The sequence below is a fragment of the Pan paniscus genome, chromosome 21 (genome assembly GCF_029289425.2).
Source record: "Pan paniscus chromosome 21, NHGRI_mPanPan1-v2.0_pri, whole genome shotgun sequence".
NCBI classification, from domain to species: Eukaryota; Metazoa; Chordata; class Mammalia; order Primates; family Hominidae; genus Pan; species Pan paniscus.
Genome location: NC_073270.2, coordinates 11,528,133 through 11,545,049, shown reverse-complemented (window position 1 = coordinate 11,545,049; position 16,917 = coordinate 11,528,133). Strand labels below are relative to the sequence as shown.

The following is a 16,917-nucleotide window of genomic DNA, read 5'->3' as shown; positions in this document are numbered from 1 at the left end:
GGCAAAGGCGCACGGCCCGGGGCGCCCGAGGGGGCGGTCCCCGCTGGGGGCCTCCAGGCGTCCCTGAGCAACGATCCCTTCCAAGTACCTCCCCGCACTCTCCCTTCCCTCCTGGGCCGAAGCTCCCAAGGGCGGGGGTTGGTGTGGGGCCCTGGTACTTCTACGCCGCCCTGGGCATCCCGCAGCCCCCAACCCCTTCCAAGTTCCTCCTCGCACTACCCCCTCCACAGCAACGTGAAGGGGAGGGGCGTGCCCAGGGTGAGCACGCCCTCTCATGAATATTAATAAGCGCGCATGCGCCCTGCCCGGCGTGCTGGGTAGAGGTGGCCAGCCCCGGCCGCCGCTGCCAGACGGGCTCTCCGGGTCCCTCTCCGAGAGCCGGGCGGGCACGCGTCATTGTGTTACCTGCGGCCGGCCCGCGAGCTAGGCTGGGTTTTTTTTTTTCTCCCCTCCCTCCCCCCTTTTTCCATGCAGCTGATCTAAAAGGGAATAAAAGGCTGCGCATAATCATAATAATAAAAGAAGGGGAGCGCGAAAGAAGGAAAGAAAGCCGGGAGGTGGAAGAGGAGGGGGAGCGTCTCAAAGAAGCGATCAGAATAATAAAAGGAGGCCAGGCTCTTTGCCTTCTGGAACGGGCCGCTCTTGAAAGGGCTTTTGAAAAGTGGTGTTGTTTTCCAGTCGTGCATGCTCCAATCGGCGGAGTATATTAGAGCCGGGACGCGGCGGCCGCAGGGGCAGCGGCGACGGCAGCACCGGCAGCAGCACCAGCGCGAACAGCAGCGGCGGCGTCCCGAGTGCCCGCGGCGCGCGGCGCAGCGATGCGTTCCCCACGGACGCGCGGCCGGCCCGGGCGCCCCCTAAGCCTCCTGCTCGCCCTGCTCTGTGCCCTGCGAGCCAAGGTAGGAGCCCTTCTCCGGGCCTCCCTCCCAGCCGTCCTCTCCCTCCCCTCGCGGCGCCCTGGGCGGTTGAGCCCCGCGAGCAGGCTCGGCAGCCTTCGAGCGCCCGACTCCTCGCCCCTGCGCCCGAGCGGCTGCACCTGGGCTGAGCGCGCCAACTCCCCCACGGGAGCCCCTGCCTCCTGAGGGTGACCCCTCCAGGCCGGGCAGGGGCGCGTTCGCTCCGCTCTTGCCCCCCGGGAAGTCGTCGGATTTCTTCCGCACTCGTGCATTTATTTTTATTTTTTTATTTTTGCCCCGGAATCATGTTGAGTCCTTGAACGTAGTTTCGCAAAATTATTTTCACTCGGCGAGGAGGGCTCGTCGGGGCGGGGAGTGGGAGGGAGTCGCCCCCTCTATACTCGAAGAAAACAGCTTTCTCCCGCGCTGACCTACCTCCTTCCCTCGCCGGCAGGTGTGTGGGGCCTCGGGTCAGTTCGAGTTGGAGATCCTGTCCATGCAGAACGTGAACGGGGAGCTGCAGAACGGGAACTGCTGCGGCGGCGCCCGGAACCCGGGAGACCGCAAGTGCACCCGCGACGAGTGTGACACATACTTCAAAGTGTGCCTCAAGGAGTATCAGTCCCGCGTCACGGCCGGGGGGCCCTGCAGCTTCGGCTCAGGGTCCACGCCTGTCATCGGGGGCAACACCTTCAACCTCAAGGCCAGCCGCGGCAACGACCGCAACCGCATCGTGCTGCCTTTCAGTTTCGCCTGGCCGGTGAGTGACTACTCGGGAAGGAGGCCGGGCGGAGACTCACACCCGCGCCTGGCCGAGCCCTGTTATCCCTTGCGAGAGGGATTTAAAGGGCTTTGGCTTGAAACTCGGCGCTAACTGGGGAAATCTCTAGGGGTGGCGGGTAAGGGAGCCGGGACACTATAGTTAGATCTCGGCTAGGGTAGTCGAGGTGGGTCCCATTCCTGCTGCTATTTGCTTAGTGCACAAAAGTGGGGATCCCAGAGGGTTTATGGGACCAGGCTCCTAGGAAGGCCGGTGTAAACTTGCAACTTGAAGTTCCCAGAGTAACTCTCCCGGCCCCAAGCCAAGAGATCGTTGTAGCTGATCTCTTTGCTTAACTAATTAAACCTGGTGCGCCGTGGAAGGCGACTCGGCGCAGTTCTGGCCTGCGAACGCCGTCCAAATTGGCAACCTCCCCTTTCCCGTGAACGGCCGGGAGGGCGGGTGTGTCCTTCCTGGAGGGTGTGGGGGAGTCCGTTTCCCGCTGCTCCCCGGGAGATTTTAGTGTGTGCGGGGGCGCTCTCCAGGCTCGGCTTAAGGGCCGGGGGCGGCCGCCGCAGGAGGAGGTTCTTGGGGCCCTCACAGGAGCTGTAGACCTGGGAACCCCCGCCCGCTGCTGGCCCCTTCCTGCCCCCGCCCCCGAGTGGTGTAGCTCTTGTGGCCTCACTTCCAGCGGTTCCCGGGCTCTGGAACAGCTGTGTTTGCAGACTTCCCCGGGAAGGGCGGGTGCACGGCCCCCGCAAGCCTTCGGGGGCCGTGCCAAGGCTTGGAAGGGGTGGTCTTCTGGAGGTAGTGCCTGAGGGTGCAAGTGATAGGCCCTCATCCCCCCGCCCCATTCCGCCCCCAAAGGAGCTCGAGGCCCGGGCCCAGCTGGCAGATCCTGCAGCGAGGCCCTTGCAACATCCCAAAATGGGTGGAAGGAAGATGGGTGCGATTGCAGAAGGGGAGGAAAGGGAAATGTTGGGGGTGTGCCCTCTGCCTGGCTCCCGCTGTCCAGGAGGCATGACTCATTGCCAAGACTGGGGCTTGGCCTAGCCTGTGCTGGGAGGGTGGGTGGTGAGAGGGGGAGCTCGGTGCCCCAGAGCATTGCTTTCCACCACGTGCTCTAATGGGGTGCACTCTGCTGCCTCCTGTCCGCCGGCTTAGGTTGTGATTCTGGGAGGAGACGAGAGGGGAGACTATCTGGCTGTGTCTGTGTATGAAGCTTGGGGTGGCTCTTAAAATCCACGATTACAGGAGCTGGCATTATACAGTGCCCTCTGCTGTGGGTGAGATAAGACAGTTATCAAAAACTGCCATGAAAAGGGGTTTATAAAAAGAAAAAGTAAAACCAACGCTGTCTGTGAAGCTCTCTTCAGGTCCAAGGGCTGCTTCTGTTGTGGGATTTCATTTTTACCAAGAGTATTTATCTTGTTTGTTAATCCCCTATTAGGGAGAACTTTAAGCTAAAGAGTCTGGCTGCGTTTAAATCTGGCTGGCCCAAGCTGACTGTGAATACTCAAACTGCCCTTGAACGTGTGTTTGGAGTTTAGGGGGAAGGGGCCTGCAGGTGGTTCCACCCTCCTGCCGGAGGATCTGTCTGGAGCCCCTCGCTTTTCACAAGACCATAAAAGGAATCTTATTAGTGATGTGGAAAAGCAGCAGCCTGGCTGAGGCTCATTTTGGAGAGTAGGGTCAGAGGGATGGCTAGCATGAAAACAAGGAGGCTTGCTCCCTCGCTGGCCAAGGAAAAGTGACCCAGAAAAGTGCGTCTGTCCGCTTTTGACACTTGGTCAGAGAGTCCTCAATGGAAAACGAGCGGAAATAGTGTGGGAGGGCAGGAGAGGCGATTGATTTGCATTTGCTGGTGCTCTTCTGTGGTTTCAGGCCCCACGGGTCACCAACCATGAAATAGACTCTCGGCTTTTCTCGAATGGGGGAAGACCGATGGGGCACCACTGAAAATGTGGTTCTTTTGAAGTTGGGACAAACGCATGTATCACTCATAAACAAGTCTCCACCCTGATGCCCCAGAAAGGCCTGCTGTGAAACATAAGATTTAATTCTCAAGAGAAATTGGAGTTTAGGTGTATTTGTTTTTCTGTATGTGGTTGGAGAAACGGCACAGTCCGTAACTTTCAAGAATGATTCCAGGCTGAGTATAAACGTAACTGAAACACTTAAGTAGCTGAGCGAGTATTTAACTAGAGGGCACAGCTTCATTTAGTTTGGCAATTAACTATGTCTTTTAAAACTGATTTCCTTGAATAGGAAATAAATGAACTTAGTACAGAATTCAAGAGATAGCAAGAAAAGGATATATGGTTAAAAACAAAACAAAACTCCAAACCACCTTGGGCTCCCAACCCCTAGCAGGCACAATTACCATTTGCATGAGTCCTCCCAAATTTGCTGACGCTGGGTATCAGCAAAGGGTGCAGGGGTAGGTCAGTGTAGAAGGTCATGTAGTTCATGCCTTTTGTTTGGAATTATGACCCCTATCCAAGCAACTGTTCATGTTCTAGAGAGGACGAGGAGGAAACGATTTGGTCAGATATGAAATACAGTCCATGTTCTGGTGTGCATGTGAAAGGCTTTGTAGAGGCGGCCCTTCCTGCCATATATCATATCTGAGTATGTCCCACGTGGTGTCTCCTGCCCAGGCTCTGGTCTTGGGGTAGTTTTTCACCACTGGCTTCTAATTCTCATACTGTTGCTGCTCTAAGGGGCTTAACTTGCAGCAACTATCTGGATTAATGATTCTCAAATTGGGGGACCAAGTGATAAGAACATTATTGTGGGAAGTAATTGGGCTTAACAGGAAATAATTTAGGAATTACCACTTATAAATCACTGAAACAGTTAATTTGTACCTCCCAAAATTAGTGCTAAATCCCAGTAGTGCCTGCTTATTAAAAATACATTAGTGTAATTACCACTACTCATCTCCAAAAGCTTTTTGGGAACTTCAGAACCCCAGTTAGCTGTATTGCTGCATCGGTGGCCCCAGAGTGAAATGAATCTAGAGAAACGTTAGGGGAAGAAATTGGGGTATCTGGCTTATTAGCCTCATAATTAAATTCCATTGATCCTATTAAAAGACTTGCTGAGATCAACTTAATTTTTTTTTTTTTTTTTTTTTTTTTGAAAATCCAATGAAACGTGATTCTTCTGTGTGAGGGATGCCAGCTTTGGCCCCCTTCATGCTTCAGGCCTGAATGACCAATTGCCACGATGCTAATCACAGAATGTAATTGACAGGCCCTTACTTTTATGCCTTTTGCTGTCTTTTCCAGTCCCTGAGCTTCTGTAGATATGGTGTGGGCACATGGAGGGCTTAAGGATGGGGTTCTGATTTGACCCGCCTCCTTTCTGCAGCCAGGATTTGCATCCTGCCCGTGTAGTCAGCATGTATACAAAGAAAGAGCATGTGTGTACGTATGTGCTCAGAGCAAGGGACTTTCTGCATGTGGAGAAAACGGCTTTTGCCCTAAGAAGTCTACCTCAAACCAAAGGGATGAAGTGATGTATCTGTGTTGCAACACTGGGCTTGGGGGAAAGTGAAGCTGTGCTTGCTTTGAAAGAGCTGTGCTAAGTATCTGCAGAATAGCTGCTCCAAAAATGGAATCTTGATTCCAGGTACTTGGTTTCTAATATCTTTTTTTTCTCTTGCAGGTGTAACCTTCTGTGTTTTCTTTCTCCTTGTTGTCTTGTTTCTTAGCAACTTATTCAAACCTCCAGTACTTATAGGAATTTGCAACCCACCAGTTCCACACCCGTAATTCTACAGGGACTTAAGATGTTTTTAGAAAACGGTGAAACTTTGGCGTGGAGGCTCTTGGGGGAGTTCAGTGGGTTAAAAGGAGAGTCAGCAGCAACTTACAGACATGCAACCTCCCAGAAAATCAGCAATCTAAGTGCTGCTCAAAATCTTCACACCAAATAGTGGTGCCTTTGGGGACCTTTTAGATAGAAGACATGTGGAAAGTTTAGCATGGAGAAAAAAGTTACTTAAAAAAAAAAACAGTGTCAATGTAACAAGGAGCCTTCACAGTTCCTGATCTGAAAACAGGAATGTGAACCAGAGGCCTTGGCTGGATTCATATCACCCACTGGCCCCATTGTAGAAGGGCCAGAAGTTGGTCCCAATGTCCGGCTTTCAAGGTTAGTGACAATGTAAGAATGCATGATCTCTGGATGTGCATACAATTAGCGTTGTAATCCATAAATGCAAATACTCCTGCAAATTCTTCCATGGTAAACTTCTGGAAGGCATGTTGCTCTTCCACCTACCCCCATCCTTCAAGCCTAGGATCTAGGCTGCTGAGAGAAGTGACTCTTGGCTTCGGCTTTTAAATATATATATCTCTCTCAAAACTTAATCTTTTCTTCCAACTGTTGGAAGATACATTGGGATGAATGGAAAGTGGTGATTCTAAAAATGGTGGTGGAAATGGAGGAGGGTCCTGGGTTCAGAAAAATCCCACCTTTACTTTGGTGCATGGCACTGGGTGGCTGTGTTGTGACTTCTTTGCTGATTTCTGATTACCGCATGGACCACACCAGCCCTGTGACTGCTGGTTTTTTTTTTTTTTTTTTTTTTTTATGGTGCCAGTGACATCTACCATTGCTGCAGTGCATGTGCTGGGAAGACATTCCGCAAGGTGGCTCCCAGTAGTTAAAGGAGTACATAAATAGTCAAACATGCAGAGTCCTCTACCAGCTCAACCCAGTTTTTATGCACTTTTGGTAAATAAATAGAAAGGCTTCTTGTTCAGGCTTGCTCTGTGTGAACCAGACCGTTGTGCTTGGCTGGCTTCTTGGTATTCTATCTATTAACCTTGCCACCCTTTTGTAACTGGTGCATTTAATTATCAGTGGGATGCTTTTCAAACAGGTAAGGGTAATGATGGGAAAGGGGGTGGGGATGTCTCATTGAGAGTCACAAATCTGGATATGAGCTTTGGGGCCCCTTGGTGAGCCTTTGAGTGGGCTTTGATGAGAAAATCACCCTTTGTAACCAGATCGGACTCTATTGACATGTCAAGCCCTACAGACTTGATTGCTTTCTGTGCCTGAAGTCTTAGCCTAGATGCTATAGGATAGTTGTCCTTTCTTATCTCACTTTCCCAAAACCCACTCGCATTGTGTGCATGAGTACGTGTGCGTGCGCCACACATGGACTCCCTGCAACCTTTTCTGCTTAATATGTTTTGTGACTGGAATATTTTATACTCTGGCCACCCAGACACAGGCAGGACAATAGAGTTGGCCGAATTGACTGAAATGAGGATTATGGAGAATAATGGGGCCTCTCCAAAAATAATGCTAATACAGGACAAGAGACAGGAAGCAACAGTTGAGTCAGCAGAGCTCAGGGCCCCTGACGAACCCCGGGAGCCGACTGACTGTGCACAATGGCCGCGTTGGCACGTCGGGCATTCCCAGGATGTGCGTGCCGCCGGCGGGCCTGCCTGTCGCAGCAGCCTGGGGTTTTGGACGCCGCACGCGTGCCGTTTGGATGGCGGTTTATTTGTGTCCGTCAGCTTGGCAGGAGGGGAGGCAGCCGCTTCTCAGGGCTTGGTTTGGCTGTCACTGTTGCCAGGAAAAGGAAGCTCCCGGCTGCCAACACAATTACCTTTGTTTCTTACATCCCCCCTTCTTAATGTGGCAATTAAGTGCTTACCGCTCTGCCCAGTGCCAAGGTAACCGCCATGGAGTGGGACAGGGCAGAGAACACAACCTTGGCACAGCAGCCTAAGTGTGGAGGGCGGGAGGAGGTGCAGGGGCCCCAGCCTTGCTGGGAACCTGGTGGCCCTTGGATGCCTTGGGGCTTTGATGCCAGGACTCTCCTCTAGGTAGAATTCCACAGAAATCTTCCAAAAAGCAATTCCAAAGGCTGACCATTCCTCTTTGATGCCACACCAGAATGGGAACCAGCTGCCAGGTTTCCAGATTTCCTTGGGCTTGGAGCTGGGAAGGGGCTGAAGTGACTCACTTTGCAAATCCAGACTGAAGATCTGTTTGCTACCCCTCCTTCCTGTGTGGCCTTCACAGTACTGTTCTGGAAAACATAAGGAAAGATGAAAGCCAGGTGACTCTTCGGCAGAGTCTTAGTTCTGTAGTCTGAAATCAAGAAAAACCCAGGTATTTGCTTTTGTTGTTGTTGTTTTGCTGTATAAACTTAAATTTGAACACTTGCCTTTCCAAGCCCTCCTGGGATGGAGGACTCCGCCTCTACTGGGGGTCAGAGTTGCAGTGGCTGCTTGTATGTGACTTCGGCATAGTGGATTTGTTGCTCTGTGGCCTGGTCCCTGCTTTGATGCGGGGTGCATGATCTGGGATCTCAGTGCCTGGGTGTATGTTCAGGGATGTACAGAGGTCAAGTGTGGGCCTGGGAAAAATTAAAGTTCTCTAGCAACTAATAATCATTGTTAAATTATCTTGATTGCTGATCTATAGTGTGGGGATGGAGTGGGAGGTTGAGTGCCTCCTAATAGGAGCCTTGGAGGGAATCCTTTTTCTCTGTAGGGCTGGGCAGGAGGAATCCTCCTGCCCCAGGAGACCCTAATCCCCTCCCTGAAACAGACAGGAAAAAAAGTCCAGGCTTTGTTGCCGTCACTGTAGCTCCCTGCCCTCACCCTGTCTCTGCCTCTGAGAAAGAAGGGCAGTTCATGGAAAATCACAGAGCCAGGCACGTAGGGCTGTGTGCAATTCTTTTCTCTCCAGGTGGGGTGATGTTGGTCAGCAACTTCTGAGGTTTTCCCAGTTCTGGCGAGGATGAGCCTGGTAGACTGCTTGGTCGTCCAAGTTCTTGTGCAAGACCTAAGGATGCTTTCCTCTTTGAGTATTAAACTGAGTTAGTACTGCCATGCCAGCTCAGTCCCGGCACCTTCCCTTGCAGTGGAGTTTGTGGGTATTATGTGTTTAGCGCTTGTGCAAGTCTGTCAAAACTCCTGGTATCAATGCATTTAATCAGAGGATTAATTACAACAATACTGTTGAAGTGGAGGACGTGGGCCTCAACGTGACCAGCAAATGAAGGGCTTAATTATACAGAATCAGCCACACATCTGGCCTCATTTTGACTGTGCTCTTACCTCAAATCAGTAGAGAAATATAATTTCTTGCTGCTCTTAGGGAAGAGTCCTGTAATTTGCAGGAAGTCCTAAGAAACTTAAAGAGGCAGTAAATAAGGTATAACTTTCGCTAATAAAATAGTAACAACAGCAATGAATTTGGACCTGTGGCCACTAACAGGAGAGGGCTGGGTATGTGCCCCGGCTTGCCCGGTTTTGCTTGCTTTTCTGAGCATTTTCCCACAGTTATCAGTGAACGAAATGGAATCCTACTCTGCTTTGAGTATGAAACATATTTCGGCTGAATTCCAAGGCAGGGTCTATCACAAGATATTTTTATATTCAGAGATGACCTGCTGTGTCACTCTGAGAGCACTAAGCTGGCCTTGAGTTATGAATGAAACTCCCTTTTACCCTCCCTTTTTCTCTTTTTCCTTTATCTTATAGGTGCTTTCTCTTCTCTTGGCAGCAGTGTGCTTCTGGTGGCACAGCACGGTATTATTTAATCTATACACGCTTCTATTTCCTATGGCTTGGTTTCTGACACAGCAAAGCAGGGATTCATAACCTAGTTCATGTTCCTTGTCTACCCCACCTGCCTTGAGTACATTTCTTCAGTGCCAAGATAGCAGAAGCTTCATTTAAACGCTGGTGTTTTTTGAGACTGACCTTACTGTAAATTACGAAGGAAAATTTTAGAAAAGGAGGGAATTTGCTAATAGCTTAGGTTTCGCTGGGGGTGGGGAGGTGGAATTCTGAGATAAGCTTGGAAGATAAAAGGTGCCTTCAGTTTAACAGCTGGCATCTTGCCAGTATCCAGGGAATTTGTTTAGTTAGTAGACTCTGATTATTCTTGGAATGTTAGATCTTATTAACAGATAAGTTCATCAATAAATATAACCCATGGGTGTGCGGTTGTTTCTCCCTTTGTACTTTCTTCCCTGGGATCTGCCCCCAACTCCACCGCCCAAGTGAGGTTGACTTCTTTGTCTTGCAGAGTCACTTTGCATCTACCCCCTCCTGTTTCCTAGAGTTACCCGATACTTGTGGGAGCCAGGATGGTCTCACACAGACAGAGCTTTCAAAGGGGTTCTAAAAAGGAAAAGGGGGCCTCCCTAGAGACTGCCTCACCAGGGCCCAAAGTGTAACCTTAGCAATACCCCCTCGGTACAAATACCTGGTTAGGTTAGCTTAGAATAAATTCTTTGTGTGCGTGTGTGTGTGTGTGTGTGTGTGTGTGTGTGTGTGTGTTTCCTCATGCACTAGGGTCAGGGTCTGGAAAGTTTTGGGAAACTATATGCTAAATACTCTCATATCATATAGTGAGGTGGCATTTCCTGATCTCAACTTTGAGCTGCCTGCATGCATGTTGACTCCAGTGCGTCCCTGCCAGGTGAAAGGAGTCATTTGTCAACCTGGGAAGAGTGCTGACAAAGGAAGGGGAGTTGGTTTGGATTTAAACATCCAGGAACTCAATGCAACAACCAACAGAATTTTTATTTTGGCATTACGGTTTTGTTTGGTGGGGTATTCTGGGAGGCCAAGAATGTACGAGATTTTGGAAAGTCGACCCTGTTTCTGAATTGCTAAATTGTTTGTTTGTCTTGCAGAGGTCCTATACGTTGCTTGTGGAGGCGTGGGATTCCAGTAATGACACCGTTCGTAAGTATCGCTTCTGTGGACTTTTCTCTAAACACACGTGGAAGTGTGGGGCTTGGCCAACCAGTTGGAGCTGGATCTGTCTCCTTAGTACTTAGGATTTCTGCCACCCCTTGCCTTCTGTTCTCCCCTGTACCCCAGGGTGAACCTTCAATGGAATGTATTCCTTAACTTTTCTAGGATTTTTGCTTGGAATATTAAGTGGCCAGAACAGACTCCCAGTTAACTCATTCCCTGATTATGAAACCTAGATTATCTTCAGGATAGAGATCTTAATGGTTTTACAAGTTTAAAACCTTGTAGTCTGCTAAAGGATCAAAGTAGTGACTTTTTAAAAGTCCATTTAAACTTTAAGTGAGTGTTTAATCTCTCATCAGAAAGATAAAGCCATAAAGGTGGTGCTGGGCTCTAGAGACCGACCTTGAATTTCACTTGGTGGGCAGGTGAGCTTCTAGCCTGTCCGGGTTTCCCACACTGCTCCACAAACCTTTCATTGAAGCGCAATTCCAGAGCTTCACAGCCATTACCTGCCTTGTCCCTTTCTGAAAGATGGCTCTGTTTTCAGTGCAGGTTGCCTTTCAGGACTGAGGGGTTGGTTTTGGTGGATAAGCCATGGAGGATGTGATTGAAATGACATAGTCTGGCTTACAAAGTAGTCTTGCTCTTTAATTGTAACTTTACAGTGTTTTCGCTCACGAGCCGAAACTTCAAGTTCCCTTTTTGCCAGCAGAGTTTGGGTTGCGGTCGCTGGAAAACTTGATGCGCACTGAAATCTCTTGGTCTGTGCATGAGGAAGAGTGGATCCAGCTTCTTGTCTTGGCTCTCTGTTCCCTGAATGCCTTGTACTTTTTGCTTTTCTATCTTACCATTTTTTTTGGTTTGCTTTCACTGTGCATAACGTCTTTTCATCTTTCCTTGCCTTGCTTTTTTCGCTGACAGAAAATGGTGAATGCCCACCGTGGGTGCAGTGAGGGCTTGGTGCCCGCTACGTGGGCAGCTTCCACCTGTGGCTGGCTTATGGGGCTACTTGGAGCCACAGAATCATTGCTGAGCTCCGATGTGCCAGAGAGTCCCAGGCCATTTGGGTCACTCTTCTAGCTTGGGAATCTTAAGTCCAGCTCCCTGGAGGGGGAGCTCATGAAAGTCCAAGGTTCGAGTCTTCCTCCCCAGAGGGCTACCCCGTAATGCCGTGGGGGGGTGTGTGTGGGAGTGGCAGGGAAGCTCTGTCAGCCTTGGCTATGGCTGATGCCAGTCAGGGTCATAGACACCTGTTTGTTCTCCCCTCCCTGCCACAAACGTTGAGGACTGTGAACATTATGTCACTGTGACCTGCTTACAATGGTAACTAAGCATTAGGCAGAAGGGGTTGAGGAGGGGGGAGACATAGGCTCTTCTGTAATAGTATGGTGTCGGCATGGTGTTCTTTCCCCTCCCTTTTAGCTATTGAAACAATCCACCCGGTAGAGTGAACAGCTTGAGGTTGATCCTGGCCTGTGATAAGAGCCGGGTCAGTATACTTGTTAGGGACATGTGAGAGACCTCCCCGCCACACTGCAGCATTCACAGCACCTTTCCTGGACCTCCTGTCACCTCGCAGGTCAGGGAGTTATGTCCCCTGGGAACCCAGGGCTTGTCCAGAGCCACCCACAGTTGTCTGCATTTCCAGGTAGCCCGATTTTGGGGTTCTAGGATGTTTCATCTCCTGGGGGGGTAATCAAATCCCTGGAAGAGGACAAGAAAAACTGAGGTAGGAATAAAGTTCTTTTAAACCTCAAGGGTGCCTATTGCAGGTTATCAAAACTCACTTGGTGAACCCTGAAGAGGGAGATGGGTTTGGTGGAAATGGTTTCTCCACTTGCCTATTTGGCCTCTTTTATGATGCTTCCAAGGAATCTTGAATTCAGCACAGTCAAAACCAAACTCAGGATCTTCTCTTGCCAAAAGCAGTCCCTTCCCCAGGGCCCCTTCTGGGTGTCTGGCACCGATATTTGAACACTCATTGCCATAAGCCAGAAATATAGAAGGCGATCTGTGTACCCCCTCTCTGTTAGCATCCATACCTAGTCCACCTCCAAGTTCTGAAAAATCTCTCCAGCTCTTCACTTGAATCTGCCTGCCTTCTGCCACTGCCCTGGTCCAAGTCACCATCTGCTCATGACTGAACTTAGAGTAGCCTTCGTCTGGTCCACCTTTATCTGCTCTGACTCACCTCTAGTGCTTTCTCCATTCTTCTGCCATCCTGGTCCTTTCAGAGCCATAACATTTGCTTGTCACCCTTATTATGAAAAACCAACCACTTGGTGGCCTTCTGTTGCTCTTGGGACAGATCTTCATGTGGCCCACAAGGCTCTGTGCAGCCCAGCTTTGTCTCCCTGCCAGCCTTGTCTTACACACCGTGTTGTCCATCGTATCTGTAGCCTGGCCATACCCTAGCAGTTGCCTTTCTATCCTCAACTACATCACATGCTCTCTGGCCTCAGGACCTTTGCACATGCTGTTTATGCTACCTGGAGTGTTTTGTTCCTTTCTTCACCCTCAGCCACTCCCTCTGGACTGCACTCCACAGGGCAGAAGCTGAGGATGTTCAGAAGCCCAAACGGAGTTGGCTGCCCTGTGGGACCCAAGCGAGTTGTAAACATTCTGGCTTCAGATGTAAATCAAAGGCAGAGCCCTGAGTTTTAAGGCAGAGAATTCCTTCTATCAGCTCTGCAGTGAGCCCTCACAGGCAGACTCGGGCCCAAATATAGCCTAGGTGCTGTTTATGTATTTGAAAGTATTTAAGGCTGGTCCTTCTGTCATTGGTCCTCCAAAGTCTTTTATTACATTTTGGGACTGTGGTATATAGAGTTCCAAATTTCTTTCTCCCCTAGAGCAAATGGTTTCAGTTTACTGTAATGCATAATAAACATGTAAACATAAATAGGCACACTTCAGACCAGGTTTTCCCTGTAGCTTAGCTTTCTCGGCTAAGGCCCCCTTCCAGGTTTTTGGGTCGGTGTGGTCCCAGGTTATGCTCAGACTCGCCCTTCATCACCTCCTCCTTGGCCTGTGAGGCGGTCATGGCTTCTTCGTGACTCATCTTCATGGCACTGGGGATTGCAGGGAGGCATGGTGATGTTCTTTTCCAATCACAAGGCTGGACTGCCAAACGAACTGCCACAGATTCCTTTCCAGTGCCCCAAGCTGAAGGAAAGCGTGATCAGGAAGCAGGCAGCAGACGTATTTGAACCCAGACATGCTCGACCCCCTCCCTGAGCAGGTGTGAAATTATGTATGCAGCTCCATAGCTCCACTGAGGATTCTGAAGTGATCCTCTGCACGACACTTCCCAGAAATAAGTGGAAAGCTTACTGCGTGACTGAAAAGTACATATCAGTCCTGCACCCCTAGGATTGCCCTGGACTCTTGTCTAAACTGTTTGTTGTTGATACCAGCCTCAGAAGCTGGATGCCTTTAAGCCATGGCTAGTATGTTTAACCGATCCCTTTTATGAAGATCTTGTAAGCGCGTGGTAATAGCCCACTATGCTTTTTAACTGAACCAGCAGAGCAAACATAGTTAATGGAGAGACATTTTTGTCATTCCTTGGCCTCTGTTTATTTGCAAAAACGAGTAAAGTGTTACCTGCAAGTGGTTCAGTGCGTGCCGGGGTGTCAGGCTGCAGGTATGTGAGCTTGTTCAAGGCTTGTCTTGCCCACGCAGCAGTTTGAGAGCCCCAGAGGGCGAACGCTGGGGCCCTGTTGGAAGTGGTGTGTGGATGAAGCCACCCAGGAGTCCCTTCTGTCCTGGTCACCTATAGGGCTTGCATCACTTTTTAAAGGAGCACTGGCCCGAGGCCTAGAAAAACAGCCATGTGGGTGGGTAAGAATCACAAAGACATTGCAAGTCGGTCCTAACTGTCTCTCCAAGATGGCCTTGAATTTGACAAGGTGATGAAGAGTTGGTGCTGGCAGGTTTAAGAAAACAAACACAAAACCAGGTTGGGGTGCTGATTTAGTGCCTTGCTGCCTTTTCAGATCCCTCCCCTGAACTGCTGGCACCTGATGTTTGAGCTATTTTTGTACCTGTCTCTTCTCAAACTAGATGATAAGTGGCCTCAGGGCAGGGACTACATATTCCTGAGAGCTGCTTGAGCTCGAGGTGTTTATTTTCCTCAGTAAGCATTTTTTTTCAGGAGCATGACTTGGCTCAAAAAAACAAAAAGAAAAAAGAAACCCTCCCCTCAATTTACCTGTGTCTAAACTTTGGTGAATTATTCTCCCATCTGCCTTCTGGGCAGAGGAGAAAGGTGGAATGCATCAAGTTCAAGGTCTTGGTATTTAAGAGCTGGCTTTAAAGGTTGCCATGTTAACAATTGTAAAAAAAAAAAAAAAAAAAAAAGTAACTCAATCCTCTCCTTGGCTTCCAGTTAAGAGTTTTGAAATGGACAAAAAGCTTTTCTGAGCAAGACATAAAACTCTAAAACCAGAAATGATTGCTGACCTTTATCTGGAATAATGAAATTTCTTCAAGAGCAACATTCCATAGGGAGCTACTGTCTCTTATATGTAAAGAGCACTTGCAAGTCAGTATGGCAATGTAATAGAAAAGTTGGCAGAGGAGAGAAGCTGTTGCTGTTCACAGGAACAAATATAAATGGTTTTGTAACTACCAGAAAGGGCTCTCGCCATCACTTAGTTAAATGCTAATTAAATGAGATACCTCTTTACCTATCAGGCATAGATTAGAAGGTTTGATAATGTACAACGTTGGCAGTGTTATTGGGAAACACAGCTTCCTGGGTGGTGGGAGGACAGACTGGTAGTTTGAGACTGTGGACGGAGGTTGATTTGTTGTGCACGGACTCTGATTCAGCACTTCCATTTCTAGAGTATCTCATTGTGGGAACCATACACAGGCAGATACGTTCAAGGAATGCTCACTGTGGCTTTGTTTAATAGTAAGAAGCCCAAACGACTCACATGCACACATGTCAGAGACTAGGTAAATTATTTATTGGTGTTTCCAGACAATGAAATACTGTGTACCCATTAAAGAAGGTAAATAAGTGGTAACAGGTTGTCTCTGGGTAGGGGCATAAACTTTTCATTTCTTTGCCTTTTTTACAACAGATAGAATTTTGTAGCAGGTGCATATGTTTTTATTTGAAAAAGCCAAAATGGTCAGGGAAGAAGGCTGCAATGTGAATATTAACATGATTCATCACTTTGTCTCTAGAACCTGACAGTATTATTGAAAAGGCTTCTCACTCGGGCATGATCAACCCCAGCCGGCAGTGGCAGACGCTGAAGCAGAACACGGGCGTTGCCCACTTTGAGTATCAGATCCGCGTGACCTGTGATGACTACTACTATGGGTTTGGCTGCAATAAGTTCTGCCGCCCCAGAGATGACTTCTTTGGACACTATGCCTGTGACCAGAATGGCAACAAAACTTGCATGGAAGGCTGGATGGGCCCCGAATGTAACAGAGGTATGTGTGTGTGTGTGCATGTGCACGTGTGCCTGTTGCTTTTAGTGTCCATTTATCACCCCACCAGCAGGCAGGTGGCATGCGGCTATCTCAGGTGGGGTGGGATTTTGGCTGTTATTCTGGGCCTGCAGTATGAAGATGCTGAGTGTAGAAGATGCTGTTGGTGCCCCATCCAGATCCCCTTTACTGGCATCCCCATCCCCCAGGTGCTGTGTTGGCTGCCAACAGCTCACAGCTGCTCCTTCTCAGGAGACTCGTCCTTGGCCAAACCAGTGCATGCCCCATTCCTCCAGCTCACAGTCAGTGATTGACAGACATAGGGCTACAAAGCCCAGCTTCCTTTGCCTTAAAACAGTAGTACAATTTGCACTCTAGAGCTTACCCTGGGATTAGGCTGAAATCAGACTCCAGTTGAGACCATGTTCTTACTCAGCTCTTTCCCCTACCCCATCTGCTTCCCTCAATTCCTTCTACCTATGTCCAGATCCCCTTCTCAGACTCTGCTTCTAAGGAACTTGACCCAAAATAGATCCAGACAGGACTAGGTTAGCCCAGTTGTTGTCTGAACAGGCTATCCTGTAGGAAATGATAGCCCCTGCATTCAGGGTAGCCTTGCAGCAAGTTTTCACTGGGCGTCTTTGGGGGCATGGCTTTGAAGGGGAGAGGTATGTGGATAGCTCAAGCTTTCCTACTGGTGTAGGACTGGGCCCACTTTTAGTCTCTGTGCTGTCTACTGTCCCAGTCCCTTTATAGAATTCAGTGATTCCAATTCATAGCAACTTGATGGGTAATTCTGTTGACTGTATAATATCCCCTCATGAGCGATAATGTACTCTGCTTATTTTACATGATAATTAGGTAAATTGTTTTGATAGACTCAATTTCAAAGTGAGTTTTTCAACCATGAGAGAGGGGTGGGTCATGGGGGAAGGAATTTACAGGTCTCCTGGGTAGTACTACTGCTTTCTTAAATAATTGGAGACAAGAGTTTAAAAAGGATGGCATTTCTGGAATTCAAATGAAAAGGGGAATTAACATATTTTAGTGTGTTTTA

At 49.0% G+C, this 16,917-nt stretch overlaps 1 protein-coding gene across 1 annotated transcript in view; it reads left to right on the top strand.

Moving 5' to 3' along the window:
- The first annotated feature begins 322 nt into the window (after positions 1 to 322).
- The window catches only part of JAG1 (jagged canonical Notch ligand 1), a 36,001-nt gene continuing 19,406 nt past the window's right edge, over positions 323 to 16,917 (top strand). The window contains exons 1-4 of the mRNA XM_003810571.5: positions 323 to 899; positions 1,351 to 1,656; positions 10,343 to 10,394; positions 15,609 to 15,863. Of these exons, the coding sequence (XP_003810619.1) occupies positions 819 to 899; positions 1,351 to 1,656; positions 10,343 to 10,394; positions 15,609 to 15,863 (694 nt within the window). The 5' untranslated portion in view covers positions 323 to 818. The remainder of the gene's footprint in view (positions 900 to 1,350; positions 1,657 to 10,342; positions 10,395 to 15,608; positions 15,864 to 16,917) is intronic.